At 34.1% G+C, this 20093-nt stretch overlaps 1 protein-coding gene and 1 long non-coding RNA gene across 2 annotated transcripts in view; both read left to right on the plus strand.

Annotated features, from left to right (window-relative positions):
* The first annotated feature begins 19289 nt into the window (after positions 1–19289).
* Positions 19290–20093, plus strand: part of LOC149193265 (uncharacterized) — a 163296-nt gene continuing 162492 nt past the window's right edge. The window contains exon 1 of the mRNA XM_089406560.1: positions 19290–19426. Coding sequence (XP_089262686.1) covers positions 19396–19426 — 31 coding nt within the window. The 5' untranslated portion in view covers positions 19290–19395. The remainder of the gene's footprint in view (positions 19427–20093) is intronic.
* On the plus strand, positions 19521–19957 carry LOC149193266 (uncharacterized). Its single transcript, XR_016254932.1, has 3 exons — positions 19521–19602; positions 19692–19726; positions 19813–19957. It is a non-coding gene; the product is annotated as an uncharacterized LOC149193266 (long non-coding RNA).

A 20093-nucleotide genomic window follows, 5' to 3' on the forward strand; every position in this document is an offset into this window, starting at 1 on the left:
ATATGATGAACATCTCTGTAAAGGAAACAAGGGTTTCCATAGAGACCGAGAGTGTAGGAGGTACGGGAAAATTAGATTTTATTTGGGAGAAAAATGGGTATAATGTCGATAGCCCTTCACTTATTTATTTTACACCTATCCAAGGTGTGTATATACACCAACTGAAATTAGTTAATTTAGTTGTGTTACAGGCTCCTATAGGTGGGATCTTGGAAAAATCTGTGAACCCCACCCAAAACATAACATATTATTTTATTTTTTCATATTTAAAAAGGTATACATGGGTATGTAGTTATAAAACCTGCGTATGTGCATGCTTGTTAATGGGCAAAGTCACGCATTCAATTTGAAATATTGTTCTTTAATATAACATCACGTCTGCATGGGAAAAGGATTCCCAAGGCCATATAAGAGAATGAACTCTACAGGAGTGTTAAATTATTCTATAACATATGCCCCCTAATATATTAGGTTATAAGGGGTACATGATGGTCGAAATATACTAAGTATTGAGAGAGGAGTCATCCAAAAAACCGAGAGGACATCACAAGGTTCCAACTCATCGAATACCTATGGAAGGAGTCAGAAAGAAAACTCATTTTTGAGGTCGGCATACGAATTCTCACAAGTAATAAAGCATGTATGTTGATCAAGTATAAAGTGGATCCAAATGTATACATAAGGGAACAAAATAAGTTGTAGAGTACATAATGGATCATCAGATCATAGCTGCAAAAGAACACTATGGACTTATGCCTCAATATCACATATGGAAGAATATCTGATCAATGATGCAAGAAGATTGTCTAATAAGTGATACTACATAACTGATCCTCATAAAAGTACCAAGTCATAAAGGTGGAACAGTGGTACTACAAAAACTCGAGTTCCAACATATAGGATGCTGCTGTGAAGGATTGCAACATATAAGGTGGACGATGTCACTCGTAGAAAATTGAAGGAGATGTCAAGTGAACCAAGATGCTAGCACAACCTGAGGTATTCATGGACCACATATGGTAAATTTATAGACTATGGAAATAAATGAGTTGAAGTCAACCATGTGAGAAATTGTTTGATCGCTGCTCATTGATGTATACTATTAACAAATGTGAGAAAACTCATCGATAATGATAATGCGTTTCAAGGTACCCTAGTACAATCTAATAAGTACAAATAAATGTGTTGAAGTTGAACAAATGAAAGAATCTATCAATCGGGAGACATTGATGTATTCTCATTGTTGATAGCAAAGGAGTCTTCCACTAATGACTGCAAACCCTAAAGTACTGAAAAGAGGACTCTAGACCTTATTCCCAGAGCAATGAGTCAGACTCGATGGGGAAAGATCTCTCGAAGGAAGGAATTAAGCATCCGACATTAGCCAACACCAGTGTAACCCACAGGCTGATAATTTGGAAGAACTCAAATGAAGAGAGATGAAGTAGTTATTCTGAAGTATAGTTCCAGAATACATAAGATGTGGCTAGCACATGACAGAAATCCTATGAACAAACCAATAATGAAATTTGACACAAAGGAGAGGAACCCACTAATAGGGTCAAATGGAAACCAAGGTGTTGCACGAATCCAAATCTATGATAATGTAAGTTGACATCGAACACAAGGGAAAATGCTCTGCCAAAGATCCATGATACCCATTGATGTTTAGCACAATATGACCTATTAATGATGTAAATAGGGTTAGGGTGTGACTCTAGGTTTACTCTCAGAGAAATTTGTCGAAGTCGATAGGAGAAAACCCACCAGTAAGAATTCAATGGCAACATCCTTAACCAACTTGAGTGAAGGGGAAAGTAGATGATGTGATATTGAAGATAACTTGACAAGTTGGGTATGGCCAACAGAAATGAGTCAAGAGACATGGAAAATTGGCCGACATAAATGAGTCAAGAGACACAGCAGTTTGGCTGACATAAATGAGTCAAGAGACACCGCAAAATGGCTAACAACAAGTTTACTTCCCTTGAAAAAAATCACAAATTAATGTGACTTTATTGCAACATAAAATTACATTTTATAAGCTTGCAAATTCAGGAGGCATTAACAAACTCTCCATATGATTGGAAGAGATAAAAAATCGGAGGAGGACTAACTCATGAACAAGGTTATGGCTTCCCTAAAGCTAGACTAAGTCTCATCCCAATGGAGGAAAGACTCATTTTAATATCTTTGTTCAATGGCAACACAATTGACTCTAGCTTCCATCAAATGATGAAGAAAATATCTCATTCCTACTCTTTTTGGAATATTTTTTTGTCTTTTCCATATTTAAATCCTAAAGAGGAATAAAATAATGGCTATAGTACAGAGGAAATAACGAGTGTCAAGGGAAAGTGCACTATCTCTTGGGACTCGAACAATCCTATGCTCAATGGAAGGAGGTAGGTGCTAGTCATCGACACTCAGGGGAATGTCCTTTCCATGGAAAAATAGGTGTCAAGTTGCAAAGGCTAATGAATGCATGGTTTGAACTTGCAAATTTTCATGGCCAAAAGTGGCTTATACACGACACCAAATGAAGTCAGCATAAGTCCAAAAGAGGTACAAGTAGTCAAAATATAATGCAATAGTACAACTAAACACATGGGAGCCTCTAAGGTATAATACCATAAAATAGTGAAGAAGAAGAAGATTGAGGCTTCAACCAAAAGTCATGGTGGGACTAAAGAGGAATCTCGAGCCTAAGAACAAATGTAAAGCATGGGTGCCAAGTGATAACAAGGTATTATATAGGACATCCATGATAAGGTAGGATCTACCACACAAGTTATGAGACTTCTAATCTGTGAGAAGGTTCCTTGGAATAGATTAATGGGGTCGATCCTAAGGCCAAAATGCAAAAGGAAACCGGCAATTCACAATGGAGGTGGAGAACCCAACGAATATGCCAGTTTCAAGAAAAAATACTTTTAGTTGCGTACCAACCATGAAAAATACCAAAAAGAGAAGTCTTCAAAGTACTGCAGACATAATTGGGAACACTAAAAAAGAAGTTAATACATATGATATATAAATGTTAGATAAAACTTTGTGTCATAGAATACAAAACTTGAAAATGCATACCTTATATGTACAATAGTGTACATGGAACCACAACCTTGCAACTTACGTACAATAGTTATTTAGGATAAGCCCCTTGTGAGACTCAAGCCAAGGAATCCTTTGGTAGCTAAAACTCATGGCTTCAAAAAGTTCCTTCTGTGAACGCAACTCAACATCCAAGAAATATTGAGAACCTGAAGGATAAAAAGAGGGAAGTGAGGGGGCCCATGCCCCTATAGGATAATTCACTCGATCAACTGCCAAGATCAAGTCTTGAGAAGGAAAATAATAGTTAAAATTATCCTTCTCTAATGCAATTGAGCATTGAGGATATAATTCCACCTAGTTCACACATGGCGGGGTAGAGTCTACTTGAACACTTGGAACGTACCAAGGGGTATTCTAAACTAATTTCAAATTAGGATGGTGATTATCAGATGCAAGTTGATCAATAGTGACAATACTTCCATTATGAGGAAAATACATCACTCAAAAGAGTGAAGACACCACAACATTCATAGCATAGACATAATCACACCCAAGTAGAATATTAAAGTCTAGAGGGAGATTAACCACCACCATATCAATTAAGATAGTCTTCCCACCTAAACTAATATGCAATTGAGGAACAATACCTATAGATTCACCAAATCTTCTATGATATGCTAACGACTGATTATCAACTGCCAAAATATTTAGAGAACCAAAATATTTCAAAATCGAGGAGGATATAATACTTGTAGAGGATCCTTCATCTATCATACATCAATAGACATCTTTGGAATTAACTATAACCTATATTTGGAATGGTTCAACATAAGGAATATGAGGCTCAACAAGACTATCCCAATCAGAGGAAACACTCCTAGAACTTGGAGGGGGTGCACTTGAAGAGATTGGGATGCCCCCTAGACTAGAAGACTATGAAATAGAAATCAAGAAGGCTCCATTGTTAGGAACTTCACCCCCCAAAAGAAGAGTGGGATCAGTCAAATATTGCAGTGACTCAATCACTTCAAAAACCATTTTTTGAGTATATTTTTGAGAAACCATAAAAGGTTCAGGAGTAGAAGAACCTACAGACTCAGACCACAACCTTTGTACCACAGAAATCTCATGGCACAAATGAGTAAGATGGTATCCCTTACATATCTTACAAGGAAACTTTGTTTTAAATATTCTACGCCTAGGTTTATGTGCAACATCCATTCGCCCAACATGAATAGTAGTGGTTGGTGGAGAGTCTCCAACATGACTTGCTGAGGTTAGTGACTCGTTCTTGAGAGAGATAGGACTTGTGAACCCAATCCTACTCACAAAAGCAGGCGAATCAACAAAAATATTATTCACTGAGGTAGGTGACCCAATGCTAGTATCACTTGCAGTGACTAAATTTATGCCCCCAAGATGACTTGTGGTAGCCGAAGGCTCATTTCCAACATGACTAGTAGAGGTTGGTGATGATTCATGGAGCGAACTATTCTTCTTCTTATTATTCCTATTTCTCTTAATTTTAGATTTCTTATTACAATATGGAGGACAAAGTGGAAGCTTATATTTGTCTTGTGAAGAAGATGAACATTTGATGCCCTTGAAATAAGGCATTCATTTAAGAAGCTTCAAGAACATTTGGAATATTTGAAGTGGACCACTGCCAAACTGGTCGTCCCAAATTCAATCCAGGAATATTCAAAGTGGCCATAAAGGGGATACCAACGTTTCCAAATAAAGGAAAACCACAATGATCCCCTTTTGGAGGGGTCCCTTGGTTGGCTTCCACATGAATATTGGCCATACCCAACTTATACGCAGATCCTTCCCCTACGGGATTGTTCAAATGAATTTTCAAGGAAGAGAGATGCACAACCAAACCTTTTCCATTAAGGAGGAAACTCCAAAATTTTAAGAGAAAGATCAAAATCTTTTCACGACCAGTGGAGTGGTTGGTTAGTCACTTAGAATCAAAGGTCCAAAATTGACTAGACAAATCCACATAAAGCTAACTAAATACAAAAGCAACGAGCACTCCACTATAAAGTCCTAAAGATATAACCAAGCAAGCAACTTCCAAGTATTTCCGCTCTGGGTAGTTAGGACTGGTCACCAAAACACAAGAAAGTAACATAAAAGACCTCCTAAAGGCAGTTTGGGATGATAAGGACCTATTCATACCAAATAAGGTATCACAAGCATTTACACTAATCTCCAGATAATAGCCTTTGCCGGCTCAAGTACCCAAGCTTCATAAGGGCACCCTCCAGAAGTACTCTAAAAGTGATGCAACATATGCCTCAGGTACCATGGGCATTCTCCCCCCACACCCCCACCCCCCCCCCCCCCCCCCCACAGTCTCATGTGTGGTCCCTAGGAAAGGAAACTAGGGTCACATGTTCATGATCAGAAGCCGGGAGGAAGAGTCGTGGACATGTGATCCAACAAGTAGAAGAGGGGGTATCTCTTTTTCCTTATCATCACACGTCGTTGTGCTTTACTCATGTCTTACAAGAGTTTTCCTGGACAAATTAATGATACTAGGTTTCCACTCTTTAATAAACTTCTATAATTTTAGTTCAAGTGGCCTCGGAGATTTTACTCTCCACACACCTATTCCAAGGCCCTAATGTCCTAGACTAGTTGATGTCTCTATGACAAAAATAAAAAGCCTAGTTCATTTAAATTAAGTGCTTATTTTAATTGGTTGTTATTAGGACATAGGGAAATGGAAGTAAAATTGATGGTATTATGACGCAAAAGAAACCAATAGAAAACCTAAGCTACATGAAAATGAAACTAATTTTCTTCAAAGAAAAATGATTCCTACAAAGGTTCTATGACGGACTTAATAAAGAATTTTTTATTTTATTTTCACTCAAACATTTAAAAACTATCAAAAGAATTAACTGATGTCTATAATACATCTTACCAAATGCACACTGGTATGCAGATGCAAGATTCAAAAAGAGACTTAAAGGTAAACTAACATGACCACAAATGTAAGGGAAAACTCTATTAGCGAAGAGAAGCCAATCCCAAGATAAAGAGAACTCCTTAAAGAAAAAAGGAATTTTAACCTTATAATAGGATTTCACACATTTTCTAGAACCCAAAATACTACAAAACCAAGAAACAAAAGAAACAAAAACAACAAAGAAAATGCTTTTGTTTTTTTTTTTAAAAGATTTAAAGACTGCAAATTTCATGAACTAAAAGTGAGTATCAAATTCAGGACCAACAACAACAAACAGACTCAAATTTGACTATTCATTAATGATCCCAACTATTAAAATACTAATGTGAATAAGAGACAAAAACGTCTTGAGTGATTTGGTGAGGAAAATACAAGGAATTCTGGAAATGAGAAATATTTTAGAGAACTAAAATCTCTCGTTTACCAAGAATTGCAAACACTTTTCTCAAACAAGATATGAATAGAAAAAACAAGCCAACTTGCATAATGTAAAAGAAGCATAAAGAAAACTAGGTTATAACCAAGTTGGAAGAGAAACTAATTGTCCCAATAGCACAGAATAGTGAAACACTTCCCAAAGAAAGTTGAAACCCAACTTTAAGTTTGAAAAACTTAAAAAATTACAAACCCTAGGTTGAAATAGGATTTTAACCAAAGAGATGGAATAAAAATCGACAACAACTGATATAAAGATGATTTCAAGCCTCATTCAAACAAGAAATACACAAGCAAACGTGGCCAAACCCACAACAAAAGACAGTAATGAAAAAAATTCAGTTTTTTCAATCTGTATGTGACTATGTAACACCATAAATGTGTATGTACATGACTAATTCTGAAGAAATTACATATACACATGTTTCTTAGGAATAAAATTCATATCTACACTTTTGTATGCAACAAAAACAATGTATAAATGGAAAATTAGGGAAAAGTAAAAATATAGTCCTAATCCAAGAGATCAAGTTGATTGACCAGATTTCCTATGAGTCCAGAAGGCTAGAAAATTTAAAAAACAACTTAAAAAAACCCAAATCAAATAATTACAACCCTTCTAGGAAATACTTGATGGTATCCGCTAGTGGAGTCTCCAATTCTGTTGGCAAAAAAAGTTCCCAAAGGTAAGGGTTGATTACCTCAACAGAGGAGGATAATAAAAAAGAAAAGAAAAAAGCATTCAAGAAAGCATGCTAAACATTTGAATTATTAAATGTGGACTTGGAAACTTACCTAGAAGTCCTATGTTTGATGATTTTCACGTAGGGTCCAAACCCTATGCTTCCTCTAGAATCGAGTAGGACTGCAAATCAATTCAGAAAAGCAAATACATGATATATAATTCAATGTCCATACATAAAAGATATTTTAGATCATCAAATATAAAAATATAAATTGTTATTCATAAGACAATAACGTATCAGGGAAAAGGCATGAGCTTCTCTATCGATACTTAACAATAGCTAGATGAAAGGTACAACCTGATCCAATCTAAAGCACCAACGAAGCCTTTCTCCAGATCCCTCAAGCCCGAGCCACAAAGACAACCTCTCTAACAAATGCAAGGAGATGCTATAGAGATGATGAACATGTCTGCAAAGGAAACAAGGGTTTCCATAAAGACATGAAATGCAGGAGATATGGGAAAATCAAACTTGATCTAGGAGCAAAATTGGTATAATGTCGATAGCCCTTCTCTTATTCCTTTTAGGCCTACCCAAGGTGTGTATATATACCATGTGAAATTAGTTAATTCAGTTGTTCTATAGGCTCCCGTAGGTGGGCTCCAAGTAAAACACATGAACCCTGCCCAAAAAATAGCATATTATTTTAGTTTTTTATATTTAAAAATGTACACACTATTATGCAGTTAATGAACTCGCATATGTACATGATTTTGAATGGGCAAAGTCGTGTATGGAATTTGAAATATTTTTTAATATAGGATCAAGTCTGCATGGGAAAAGGTCACTCAAGGCCATACAAGAGCATCAAGTCTACAAGAGTGCTAAATGATGCTGTAAAATTATTCTCAGCATTGTGAAAAATAAAATGCATCTCGAACATTAAAGAACACAATAAATTGATATAACATAAGTAAACACATGTCAAGTTTTATTATTAATCTCCATAATGTTGATACATTATGCATAGTGCATAGGTGCAAAGGAATTTTTCTTCCTCCTCACTACACACAATTCATCAACATTATGGAGATTAACAACACAACTTAGATTACTATGACCATTGTTTTCTTTAAGTGTAAATGAATTCATATCAACTATATTATACCTTGGTATAAATTACGCACTTATCTCAAATCACGTGTGAAAAATGTCAACTTTATAAATAATGTACGTAGCATATAAACATTGTTATAAATAAGTTGCCATTGATGGAAAATTTATAGGAAAGGAAAAGACCGTTGCAAGAATATTCATAAAGGAACAAATACTTGGAGAAATTTTTAGTTCAAAAGATTAGCTCAAATACGCTTGGAAAGTGCTCATATGGATAGAGCTTGGAAAATCTTTTCCAATGATATGCTGAATTTTGGAAAAGGCTTCCTAGATCAAAATTTATTACATGTCAAAGTTCAGGACTTAAAGAGGTGAAAAGATTCAACCCGCCAAGCTTTCAAGTCAACAAGGTTCAAGGTTAGGCTTGGATATGCCTTGAATCCTGACATAGTCTTACCTCGCAAAGCCCTGATCCCCAACCTAGTCAATCCTTTGACCCAGTCAAGAGTTGAGCTACCACAAAAGGAAATAAGCTTTGACCCCTAACTCTCGACCATGTCGGACCTAGTCAAGCCTTCAACATAATCAAAAGTTAGGAGCAAGTGTAGGTATACAGAAAAATAAATAAGCAGATCCCCAACCCATTCTTCCTCTTCAAATTTTATAAAGGAATTTGATGAAAAACAGAGGTCCGAGACCCCTCTTCCATCATACAAGTTGACAACATGGAGCTGACTAGAAGAAGACACAATGCATGATTATATGGGATAACAGAGGCGACATGGATACATCAGTGGAGAACAATGGCATGATCAAGTCAAGATGATGTGGCACCTATGAGGTTGTGACACATCGCATGCTGATTTGGAATTTTCAGGTGTCCAAGTGGGCCAAATTCTGGTGCAACATGTGACCACTAAGGAGACACCATGTGGCATGGATGGCATAAGGATGACATCAGCAAGGTGATGTGGTAGAACCTAAAAATTAGGGTCAACGGTTATGTTTGATGAAGCTTTCTTATGAATTTGTTTTTGGTGAAAATCAAAAGAATTTGGTCCTAGGTTGAGATTGTGTGATAGTCGAGCCTCTAGTCTAGTTGAGGACAAATTCTAGTAAAACTCTGGTCGACCTCCAACCTCGAAACTCCCAACCTACATTGAAAGCCACACTCATTAATTAGTTATGTGCTCTTTTCTTTTTTGTTTTAATGAATTTTTCTTAAGTCAGGTCCTAGTGTAGTGAATGGAGAATGAAACTTGCAAAACCCCAACCTATTTTAGCCCCTGACCTCATTACAGCTAGGTCACAACCCGCAATTTTATCATAATTAGGGCCAATGTATAGGTGCCAACGCAATTAAGTAAGAACGAAGGAAATTTGACATTTTGCGCTAGATTTAATGAAATCCACCAAAACAAGAATTGGACTAAACTATAAATAGTGGCATGGACGAATGAGCAAGAAAATTAGTGGCATGGATAGAATTAGAGACATTTAGCAAATCGTCCAAACTTGGCAGTCAACCAAATTTATAAAAGTCCTCCTAAAACATGTACAATTCCAAAATTGCAGATTTGGATAGTTTAACAAAACAATTCTCACAAATACGATAGATTAGAGATTGAAAATTCTAAGAACACAATTAGAAGATTTGAATGAAGTGGGAGATAAGAAAAAATATGAACTCATGCAAGCTTTAGAGTTGAACCTAACTAGAAGTTCGAAAGAAAAAAATATTAGCTCAATTTATTTAGAAACATAATCAAATTTGCAAGATGAGATGAGTAAAGATGTGTTTATAAGTTAATGTTATGGTTGATTGATCAATGATAAATATTGTTGAAGGTAATTTTATGGTGTTTGGGGTGAGTGATTAACATAATGAATTAATTTGTTTTAAGAAAGATAGTGGCCTTCATGGTTTGATTTAGAATATGAAATGAAAGATGAATCAAGGACAATAGAGGAAATTTCAGCCTAAAAGTATTGATGAAATTTTCATGTTATTCCCATGACATAATATGTAAACCAATAAAATTCCTTTAAATTTAAAAAGACGTATGTGTAAATATTTTAGAGGGACAAGAAGAAAAACTTTTTATTTTTATTTTTTTTTGACAAATCTCCTTAAAGGCTTACAAAAATTTCAAATGTAGACAATCATTGGATGCGGAATTAAATTCCACATCCAACGAGTAATCATTATGCATACTTTTGAGAAGACTTACATTGATAAAAATTGAAGATATATTAAAAGATACATTGAGTAACATACATTTTTAATGTATCTTCATTTTTTATCAATGTGAGTCTTCTCAAAAGTATGCATAATGTGTACTCATTGGATGTAGAATTTAATTATGTATCCAACGAGTGTCTACACTTGAAATTTGAGCAAACCTATAAGGAGATAAGCCAAAAATAAAATAAAATAAAATAATATTTTTTTATTATTTTCCCTCCAAAATGTATCTCTTATTTTATTATTTCAACCATTATTTTATTATTTTTCCTTAAGAGACCATTTTTAGGATGAAATTTCCTCTAATGGGTTAAGCAAGTGGTAGCTTGCATATCTAGGGTTGTAGCTCCTTCCGGTAGTGGAAGGTAAACAATTAGGGATTATAGCTCCTTTCAGTAATAGTTGATAAATTAGTGGTTGTAGCTCCTTTCATTAGTAGCTAATAAATCAGAGGTTATAGCTCCTTTTAGCAGTAGCTTATAAACTAGGGATTAGTAGCTTCCGTTTGGTTGTAGATAGAGAACTTTGTAATGAACAAGTAGAAGGTCATCTTTGTGAAAGTAATTGAAGGGAATTTTGAAGAATCTATGTGTGTTACTTTTACTTATGATGTTGATTCTTGTGATGCTCACATGAATTGTTGTTAAAGTGTTTATTGGTGTCCTAGTATTCTTTACAAGTGAAATAAATTTTAAAAATTCCCACAATACTAATTCACACCCCTCCTCTCAGTATTGTCCTGGCTTATAACTATTGGTATTAGAGATACCAAGATACTTTATGATCAATTTAATAGTTGGAATAAAGATCAAATACCATGGCAAAATAGGAAGGAGGATACACCAATAGGGCACCAATGTTCAATGGAACAAGCCATGTGTTTTGGAAAGTCATGATGAGATCCTATATTCAATCCCTTAGTGATGATGTATGGTGTGCATTGGAAGAAGAATATCAAAAGCCTCACACCCTAATTACTAGAGATTAGAAGATGGATTTTACAAGTAATGCTAAAGCTATGAATGCTCTGCTAGCTAGCCTACCTAAATCAAAACTATTGAAGGTCATGGATTGCACTAGTGCAAAACCTATTTGAGATAAGATGAGTAGTTGCTATGAGGGTAAGAACAAGGTAAAGCAAGCCAAGCTTCAGGGTTTTATAATGCAATTTGAGTCTTTGAAGATGCAATATGACGAAGATATTATTAAATAATTTCTTAGATTTGATGAGGTTGTGAATACTATAAGAGGTCTTTATGAAGAGTTGAAAGAGCCTATAATAGTTCAAAAGTTGTTGAGATCTCTCCTTGAGAGATTTCATCCAAAATTTGTATCCATTGAGGAGATGACAAATGTGAAAAATATCACTTATGACCAACTACTTGGCATTCTTACTTCCTATGAGATGAGAATTTCCAGTGGCAAACCAACAATAAAGGATTAAGCCTTTAAAGAAGATAAGAAGCCCACGGAATAACATAATGGTTCATGTTGTGAATCAAATGAAAATAAAGCTATGTTTGTGAGGAAGTTCAAGATAGGCTTAGGGAAGTACAAAGCTAATCTATCTTTCAAGTGCTTTAACTATGGTAAAGTAGGTCACTATGCTTGCAAGCTTTCAGAAAAGAAGAGGAATGAATATAACCCTAAAGAGATGTTTTGAAAAGTGAAAAAGGATAAAAATAAGGCTAACAAGAAAAGATTCAACACCCAAGATGCTAACTCCTTTGAAAGTGAATGAACAAAATCATCAGATGAGGATAAAGATTTTGAAAGCTCAAAGGAACTGATGCTCATGGCCATAGACAATATGTAGGTAGAGGTTGTTGATTTTGATGGAGAAGAGGTCGAAGTTGACATAGAAGGAGAGTTGGTCACTGCTCTTGAAGAGATTTAGAGGCTGAGACATAAAAATAAAATTCAAAATGAATTCCCGATCAAAGACAAAGCCAAATCTATAGAACCTCTACTCCTGCAAATTGAAGAAGGTAAGAAGATTTAAGAAATTCTAAATCATCTATTGAGTAAGAAGAATAAAGTATGTGAAAGGCTTGAAGAAGTTTTTTTTTTTTTTTTTCCTGAGGAAAGAGCTTGAAAAAGCTAAAAGTAAATTAAAGTTTAATAAGAAATTTGGAAAAGGCACTGAAATCTTAAATGAGTTGCTTGATGCGCAAAAGATATAAATAACATAGCAAGTCTTTTTTTAGGCCATGTCAAGTTCAAGATTTGGTTTGAAGGGAAAGAAAACTATTATTTTTGTCCAAGCAATAAAAACTAAACAATACAATAGCTAAAATTGACTCAATAGCTAAAAGAAAAACGGAGCACGCTCTCAAATATTCAACCAAAGACAAATCAGGTGTTGCAAAATATGAGTAATACAATTGTACAAAATTCAAATAACATAGGAGGGGCGGATCGAATTTCACAGAGAATAGCTCAACCAACCTTTACCAAACAATTTTCTCCTTGGTATGAAGACATCTTTCCAGGCTAAATTATGGGCACAAAGCAACAAATTGCATAGTGAACTTGTCATTTAGATAGATCAAAAGCTCAAAGCGTACACCCCTCAATTAGTGTCTATTGGCCCCTATCGCCACTCGAGATCTCAGCTTTATGATATGGAGTGCTTCAAGGAGGCAATTGCTCGTAGATTTCATAAAAGAATCAACTTACATGAGTTTGAGTTTGTTGTTGTGGAAGAATTTAAGAAGCATGATTGGGAAATACAAAGCTGCTATCACAACTTCATTGATTATGAGGAAGAAATCTTTGCGTGGATTATGGCTCCCAATGATGTCTTTCTTCTCGAGTGTTACAGTTTTACGTGAAACACGCTGACAAAAGCTAGGATGTCAGCATCAAGGAGCTGGGAAGAGCCTTACATGCTACTGGAACTGGGTCTACCCATCACTCTGTTTTCAGAGATACCAGTATAGATCCATCTTAAATATAAATGAGACTAGAGGGATCTAATTTCTTCAAGTGCAATTTTTTTAGAATGCATATTATTTAAATGTTTTGTATGGTTATTTAAATTTTTTTATTTTTAGATTTTTAAAATTTTTATTTTAGCTAATATGAGAAAAACTTCAACTTTGATGATGCACTGAGTTGTAGAATGAACATCTCCACCATCATGATCATGGAAAATCAATTACCCTTTTTCTTTTTTTTTTCAAAATCTTTTTGAGTTGCAATTGGGTTCTAAAGCAAGGGATAGGAAAGGTTCGAAAGGTTGTCCAGCCTTGTTAGGCTTTTATTCCAAGAATTATAGCCTTTACCTTTGTCACCACGTGGCATCTTGATCTAGTTCTGATGTGGCTGCTCAATATTAATGTAACTGCTAAATAATTTGTGTGAACATCAGCCCTGGAATTTGCAATTTGACACGTGGTTTTCAAAAAGTTAAGTTGTTGACGGTACGTTTTAGATTTGGATCTTACAAGATCAACATCAATTCAAATGAACAACCGTAAATTTGGATGCATTTCTTTAATAGGGAAATAATGGAAAACCCATCATATTTATATATTATTTACTTTCATATTTATAATTTTTTATCTTTCAATTAAATAGATTTAAATTGGAAAATTTTGGATTTTTTTTTAAAGAAAAAAAATAAGATTTAATCTCTTATACATATAGATGGTGCATCTTGCTTTCAATTTATAGGTACACAATGACCATATTGAAGTGTTCAGCTCCTCCCTCTCTCTTCATGTCGAGCAGGCTCCTTGTATGGAAAACTGAAAAGCATAACGACGGCTTCACGCTCATATTGATTTTGAGTTTGGCGCACGCACTATTTTTGGTTGGCACAGATCTTATAAAATCTGATCAATTGCTGTTTTTGACCTAGCTAAAACTCGTTTTTAGGAGGTCGCAGTATCCATTTAGCTAGGTCCAGAAATATAGTTATCATTTTGCCCAATCAAAATTTTAATTTTAATGATTAATTTTTTTGTTATATTGTTATTTAATTAAAAAAATTAATTTTTTAAATTTAAGATTTTAGTCTAATTTAATATAAAAAATAGAATACCTAAATTTGTTATGAAGGTAAGATTTTATATTTTTTTTAAAATTGTAGTTTAATTAAATATAAAAAGTGTAATATTTAAATTTATTATGAACATAATTTTTATTTAAAGTATTTTAAATTTACCATTTTTAACATTTTCGATTTCAGATATTTATTTTTAATATTTTAATTTAATTAATAATATCTCTAAATTTTATATTTATATATATTTTGAAAATGTAGTTTAATATATTTCAAAAATAGAGTCATCAGATTTAGATATATTAAATAATTCTTATTTATTTGTATGTTCTTTTTTAAATCCAATTATTTTAACAATCATATTTTAATATTTAAAATATAAATTAAAGTGCATGGTCAAAATTTATTAAAAACGTCAATGTATATGTATATTTATTTGCTAAATACACATGCATTTATATAATTAATCATCCATAATATCTTGGATTTTGATTTTATTTCTTTTTAAAATAAATATAATTTTGAAATTTTTTTGTTTTAAAAAATAAAATTAAGTAAAATAAATTGGACATATGTATGTTATTAATATTTTTTTTCAAGTTCATATTGTATTGTTATACAAAATCATATTGCCAACTGCATTAATCATCTAACCATCTTAAGTATATTTTTTGGCATATGGTCTTAACCGACCATATATTTGTGACCACCACCTACATATATAATAATTTGTCGAAAACTTCAAATGTATTAATAAATGAAGCATAATTAAAGTATCTAATTCATAATCACAAAACAAAAAACTTCCAACAAACACTTCAAAAGCTATAAATCACAAGAGGTGATAGGTGTTGTATCCTTGACACTAGATCTTGGAAAAGGTGATGTAGTAATAATGCATGGAATGTAGTGCCCAAGCAAGCTGAGCATCCATTCTCTCAAAGCAGAGCGTTGATTTCTGTGGAAACGTTTGACATCTTCAATACTTGCAAACACTTCATATTTTTTTTTTGCTTCTTAGCAAGGACCCTTCGTGGCAAGGTTATTAGTTGCCAATATAGTGAAAAGTCATTAAAGTACTGCTTTTCCTTACCCTGGTATGACGAGGGTGGGTTAGGAACCCATTGCCCAATTTCATCCATTATGTTTGAATTTGAGAATAAGTCGTTATCACTAGCTATCAGGGTTTCCAATTATTGAATTTCATTATGGGTTTCGTAGGGGATAAAAAAATGTAAGGCCTTAGCAACCTCCTAGTACGATTGTTAGGCTCAGTTTTGGGCCTATGGGCTGCAACCTTCCCCCACCTACTTCTCATGCATTAATCTTGCATGTAGTCAACTCAGTGTATCCTTCTAATATTAACAAAAAACTGACCAAGAACAAGAAGTTGAAATCAAAGGTAAGGAAAATTTACAGTCATCAATCAAACCAAGACGATGAAACACAGAAGGACCTAGACCCAACACCAGAGATGGACAAGGCAACAATAGAAAATAAAACAACACTCATCCATGCATTTCCAGGAAACAATGAAATGATAACACCTACAACGTAGTGATATAGTCCTACCAACACAACTACATTAGTGAGATAACAACGAATCCCATAGAAGGAACCAATATCAGAAGCCAATGCCCATAGCCAAGAACAATATGAAAAAATAAATTAGAAATACATGAAGGCTTTAGAATTACCCAAGATGACGTGGCCTCAATACGTCCAAGGGAGATGGCTAGCAAGGGTCTTTGGATACCAATTAACTCTAAAGAAACCAAAACATGGTAGTCTACAGCCAAAGGATGGTATGAACACCTAAAAGACATCTGTAGCCTAGAGCCTCATAGAACCACACCAAATTTTCCTTTACATGACTTCGAGAGAACTTCACTATCGTAACCTTTCCCTTGAGAGTTGCTTCTTGGGATGCCACAAGGTTATATTCCCATATCCTATTTAAACGATCGCCTCCAGCTAACCCAAATTTCACTTGAAAGAAAGGTTAGGTGACATTCCCTGTGGCTGCAAGCTTTTTCCTCAAAATAATGGCTCTCAGGCTGACCTACCACACCTCATTCGACTGTCGCTTAACATGGTTAATGTAATGCAATATACTCACATGTGTCTCCATGGTTAGGGTTAGCCACACCACCCCCTCCATTTAATGAAATCTCCTCCATAAAGTTTCTGGCATAGCCCCCAATTCCCTCAATTGCCTTAATACATACCCCATCACAAAATATTATTAAAAAATATTATTATTTTTTTCAAATTATTATAAAAATTTATTTATTTATTTATTTATTTTTATTTTAATAATTATAATAAAAATATTTACTCAAATATTTGTTGCCCAATCTACCACCGATTTAATAAATTTAAATATTATTAAAAATAACGACAAATTGCATATAGTCATGCAAATAGATTGATAGATGTCGAAAATGCTGAATATGGAGGCCCAAATACCAAAGAAAAAAAACCTAGATAACGGCTCCATACCATATATCCATTCCCTTAAACTCCAAGAGTTTTATACAGATAATCAAAAACCAAGTTAGACGTATAACGCTAAATCCGAAGAGAGATGAAGCCCAGAGGAGAAGCAACCCCTTCCCGTGACATAGAGGACCAAAGGAACATTGCAGATAAGATTAGAGTACGTAAATACACAAATGCCACGGCATCGCTGAAGAGCTCGATTGAAAAACAAAAGTGGATTCAAGCAGGGTACGACATAGTGTAAATTGGCTTTGCTGGCTTTCTTTTTGTTTACCAATCAATTGTATCAGTACTTGTAACTGCAATTTCTCAGCCAAGGAGGATGACAACGACAACACCTGCATGGTAGGCTGGATGCCGTTACAACAATATGTGATTTTCGAGAATAGATGGTATAATTTGACGTTACACATTATTACGCGTCACATATGTTTGAAAAAATGGTTTCGATTTATCAAATTTAATAATGTTTGTCTTTAAAAAAAGTTTATTATAATTTTTTTCAACGGACGTGAGATTATACCAATATTATCATTACGTTGTTAAAATCTCCATTTATATAAAAAATATTTTAATTTCTTTTCCACTTTCATTGTGTTGAACATGTGCGCGAAAGAAAACAAACTTAACAATCAATGTAAAGCAGGATTATCACTAATTATCGTCTTTAGGTAGCAGATTTGACGTGGGTTAGAATACGAATTATTAAAATGTGAAGTGTTCTCCTTAATATATATATCTTTGCCGTTTTTTTCCTTCTGTTTCTTTGAGTAACTAGTAAAAAAACATGTGCATCCAATAAATCACATTTCATTTGACTTAAAAATTAATTTGTTATTTGAAATATTAAACTTATAAAGTATGGTACAAAAATTGATATTATTATAAATTTTTTATTTAATTATATTTTACCATAAATAAAATATAACAATTATTATTATTATTTTAACAATAAAATTTCGTATCATATAGAAATTTAAAAAATCATTTAATTTTATTATAAATTTCTATTTACCTCCATTTATTTATATATATATTTTACTTTAGAGTGATATAAATATTTTTAATGTTCTTCGATTTTATATATATATGTATATGTTTGTTTGTTTTATTAATATTCTATGTAAACTTGAAATGAGATTTTTTTTTTAAATGTATATTAAGATGTATTTAATTTAAACCATGCATTTCATTTTTATATTATTTAATAAAATAGTTTGAGGAAGTGAGAAACGATTATTATTGATCTAATTTTATTATTTTTAATAATATAGTTTAAAATTAAATGTTAATGTGGTAATTTAATTTAAATGATGTAAAAAAAAAATTAAGAAAAATATTTTATTTATTAATTTTGAATTTGATATGGTTTAAAAATTTGCTTATGTTTTTTATTTTAATTTTTTTTGGTAAATTATCTATTATGATATTTATTTATAAATAAAAATAAGTAGATAATATGAAATGTATTTGTTATACAACTTTTTAGATATCTTTCTCTTCGCTAGCACTGTTAAACTTAGTTATTTTTATTTTGCTAACATTACTAGTATAAAATTTAGCTTTAAATTATAACACATTTTATATTTAGAGAAAAATTCCTAATTACAAAATAATTCTTGAACCATGTGTATAATTAAAAATTATAAGTATAAAAATGAGATATTGGTTTCATATTATCCAGTGTTAACCTAATGTAACACGATAATGCATTACACAGAACATAATATATAATAAAAAATTAACAGGCATAAACCTATGATTTAATACATTCACTAATTAATACCCAAGGTGGTAGACTAGGGTTTCAATGGCACATTGATTGATTGCATGGTTTATTAAATTTCGCACAGCCTGTGTTATGGTTCCGGTCATATATTAAAGAGTCACATGGCCTCCCTCCCTCGAGGCATTAGGCTCGTCACCCTGCTCCGGAGTAAAGGCACAGGGTATGTCCATCCACACAGTGCGATCCTGGGTTGTTCTCTGGCATGCCTTCGTCCATCGTTGAAGCATGATCGCGACAACTGTTATTGCTTCGTCCGTCGATCTGTATGGGGAATCCAACGGTGGAGAGGGTTTAGGGTTTTTCCAACTACTCAGCCCACCGCCCACCGCCTCCGGCCAGATGGAAGGTCATTTTCATTCGGCATGATCACGACAACTGTGATTGCTTTCGTCCGTCGATCTGTATGTGTAATCCAATGGTGGAGAGCATTTAGGGTTTTTCCAACTACCCAGCCCACCGCCCACCGCCTCCGGCCAGATGAAAGGTCATTTTCATTCGGAAGGCTGATGGCTCGGCCGCTCTGCAACAAATTCGTCCAACGGGTAATCAGTTGATGTTGCAACTCATTCATCGTGAGCTATGGTGTTGGCTGGCCATCCTTCTCAGAGAGGTATTGGAACATTTACCCTTTTTATGCAGCCTTTTACATAACAGATTCTTATATTACTTGTTTTTAATGATTCATGGTTTATAATGACTTATCGGGTGGCCCTCAAAGTCCAGGGGTATCACGACGTTTCTCTGGTTCAACCAAGGATAGCGGGTTTCGATGCCAATAACAGGAAGGTGAGCTTACAACCTTCGGCCATCTTTTTACAGTTCATGGTGTTTTTGCATGATAATTATAACCAGGTGATGTTTCTTATGCCGTATAGGCGGACTGCCCGCGGATGGAACCTTCAGTGCTCAGGTGAGGTTGCTAATCTTGGGTGCTCTGGTTTTTATTTGTTTTTAACAGACCACATGCCTCTAATATCGATACATATGATAATGCAGGTAATGTGCTGCAATTACCAGGGTCCTTTCGAGTTCAGCTCCGCACCTCCTGAGATCATGCGAACTCATACCCTACATGGCTGTCTACAGTTTGGAAGATACTCACCCTCGGCTCACTCAGTTTGACTATTATGGTTTAGATGCATGCGGAGGATTTGTTTGGCAGAGGGTTTCTGCCGGAACTTACTCAGTTCTTGTATTTTTATCTGAAAGACTGTATGAATTGTTAAATGCTATTCCCGTCAATTATCAGAGTAGAAATGTCTCGAGGGTTTTCCCCT

The sequence above is a fragment of the Pinus tabuliformis genome, chromosome 2_2 (genome assembly GCF_031772625.1).
Source record: "Pinus tabuliformis cultivar Carrire ecotype Pingquan chromosome 2_2, CPIR1, whole genome shotgun sequence".
NCBI classification, from domain to species: domain Eukaryota; kingdom Viridiplantae; phylum Streptophyta; class Pinopsida; order Pinales; family Pinaceae; genus Pinus; species Pinus tabuliformis.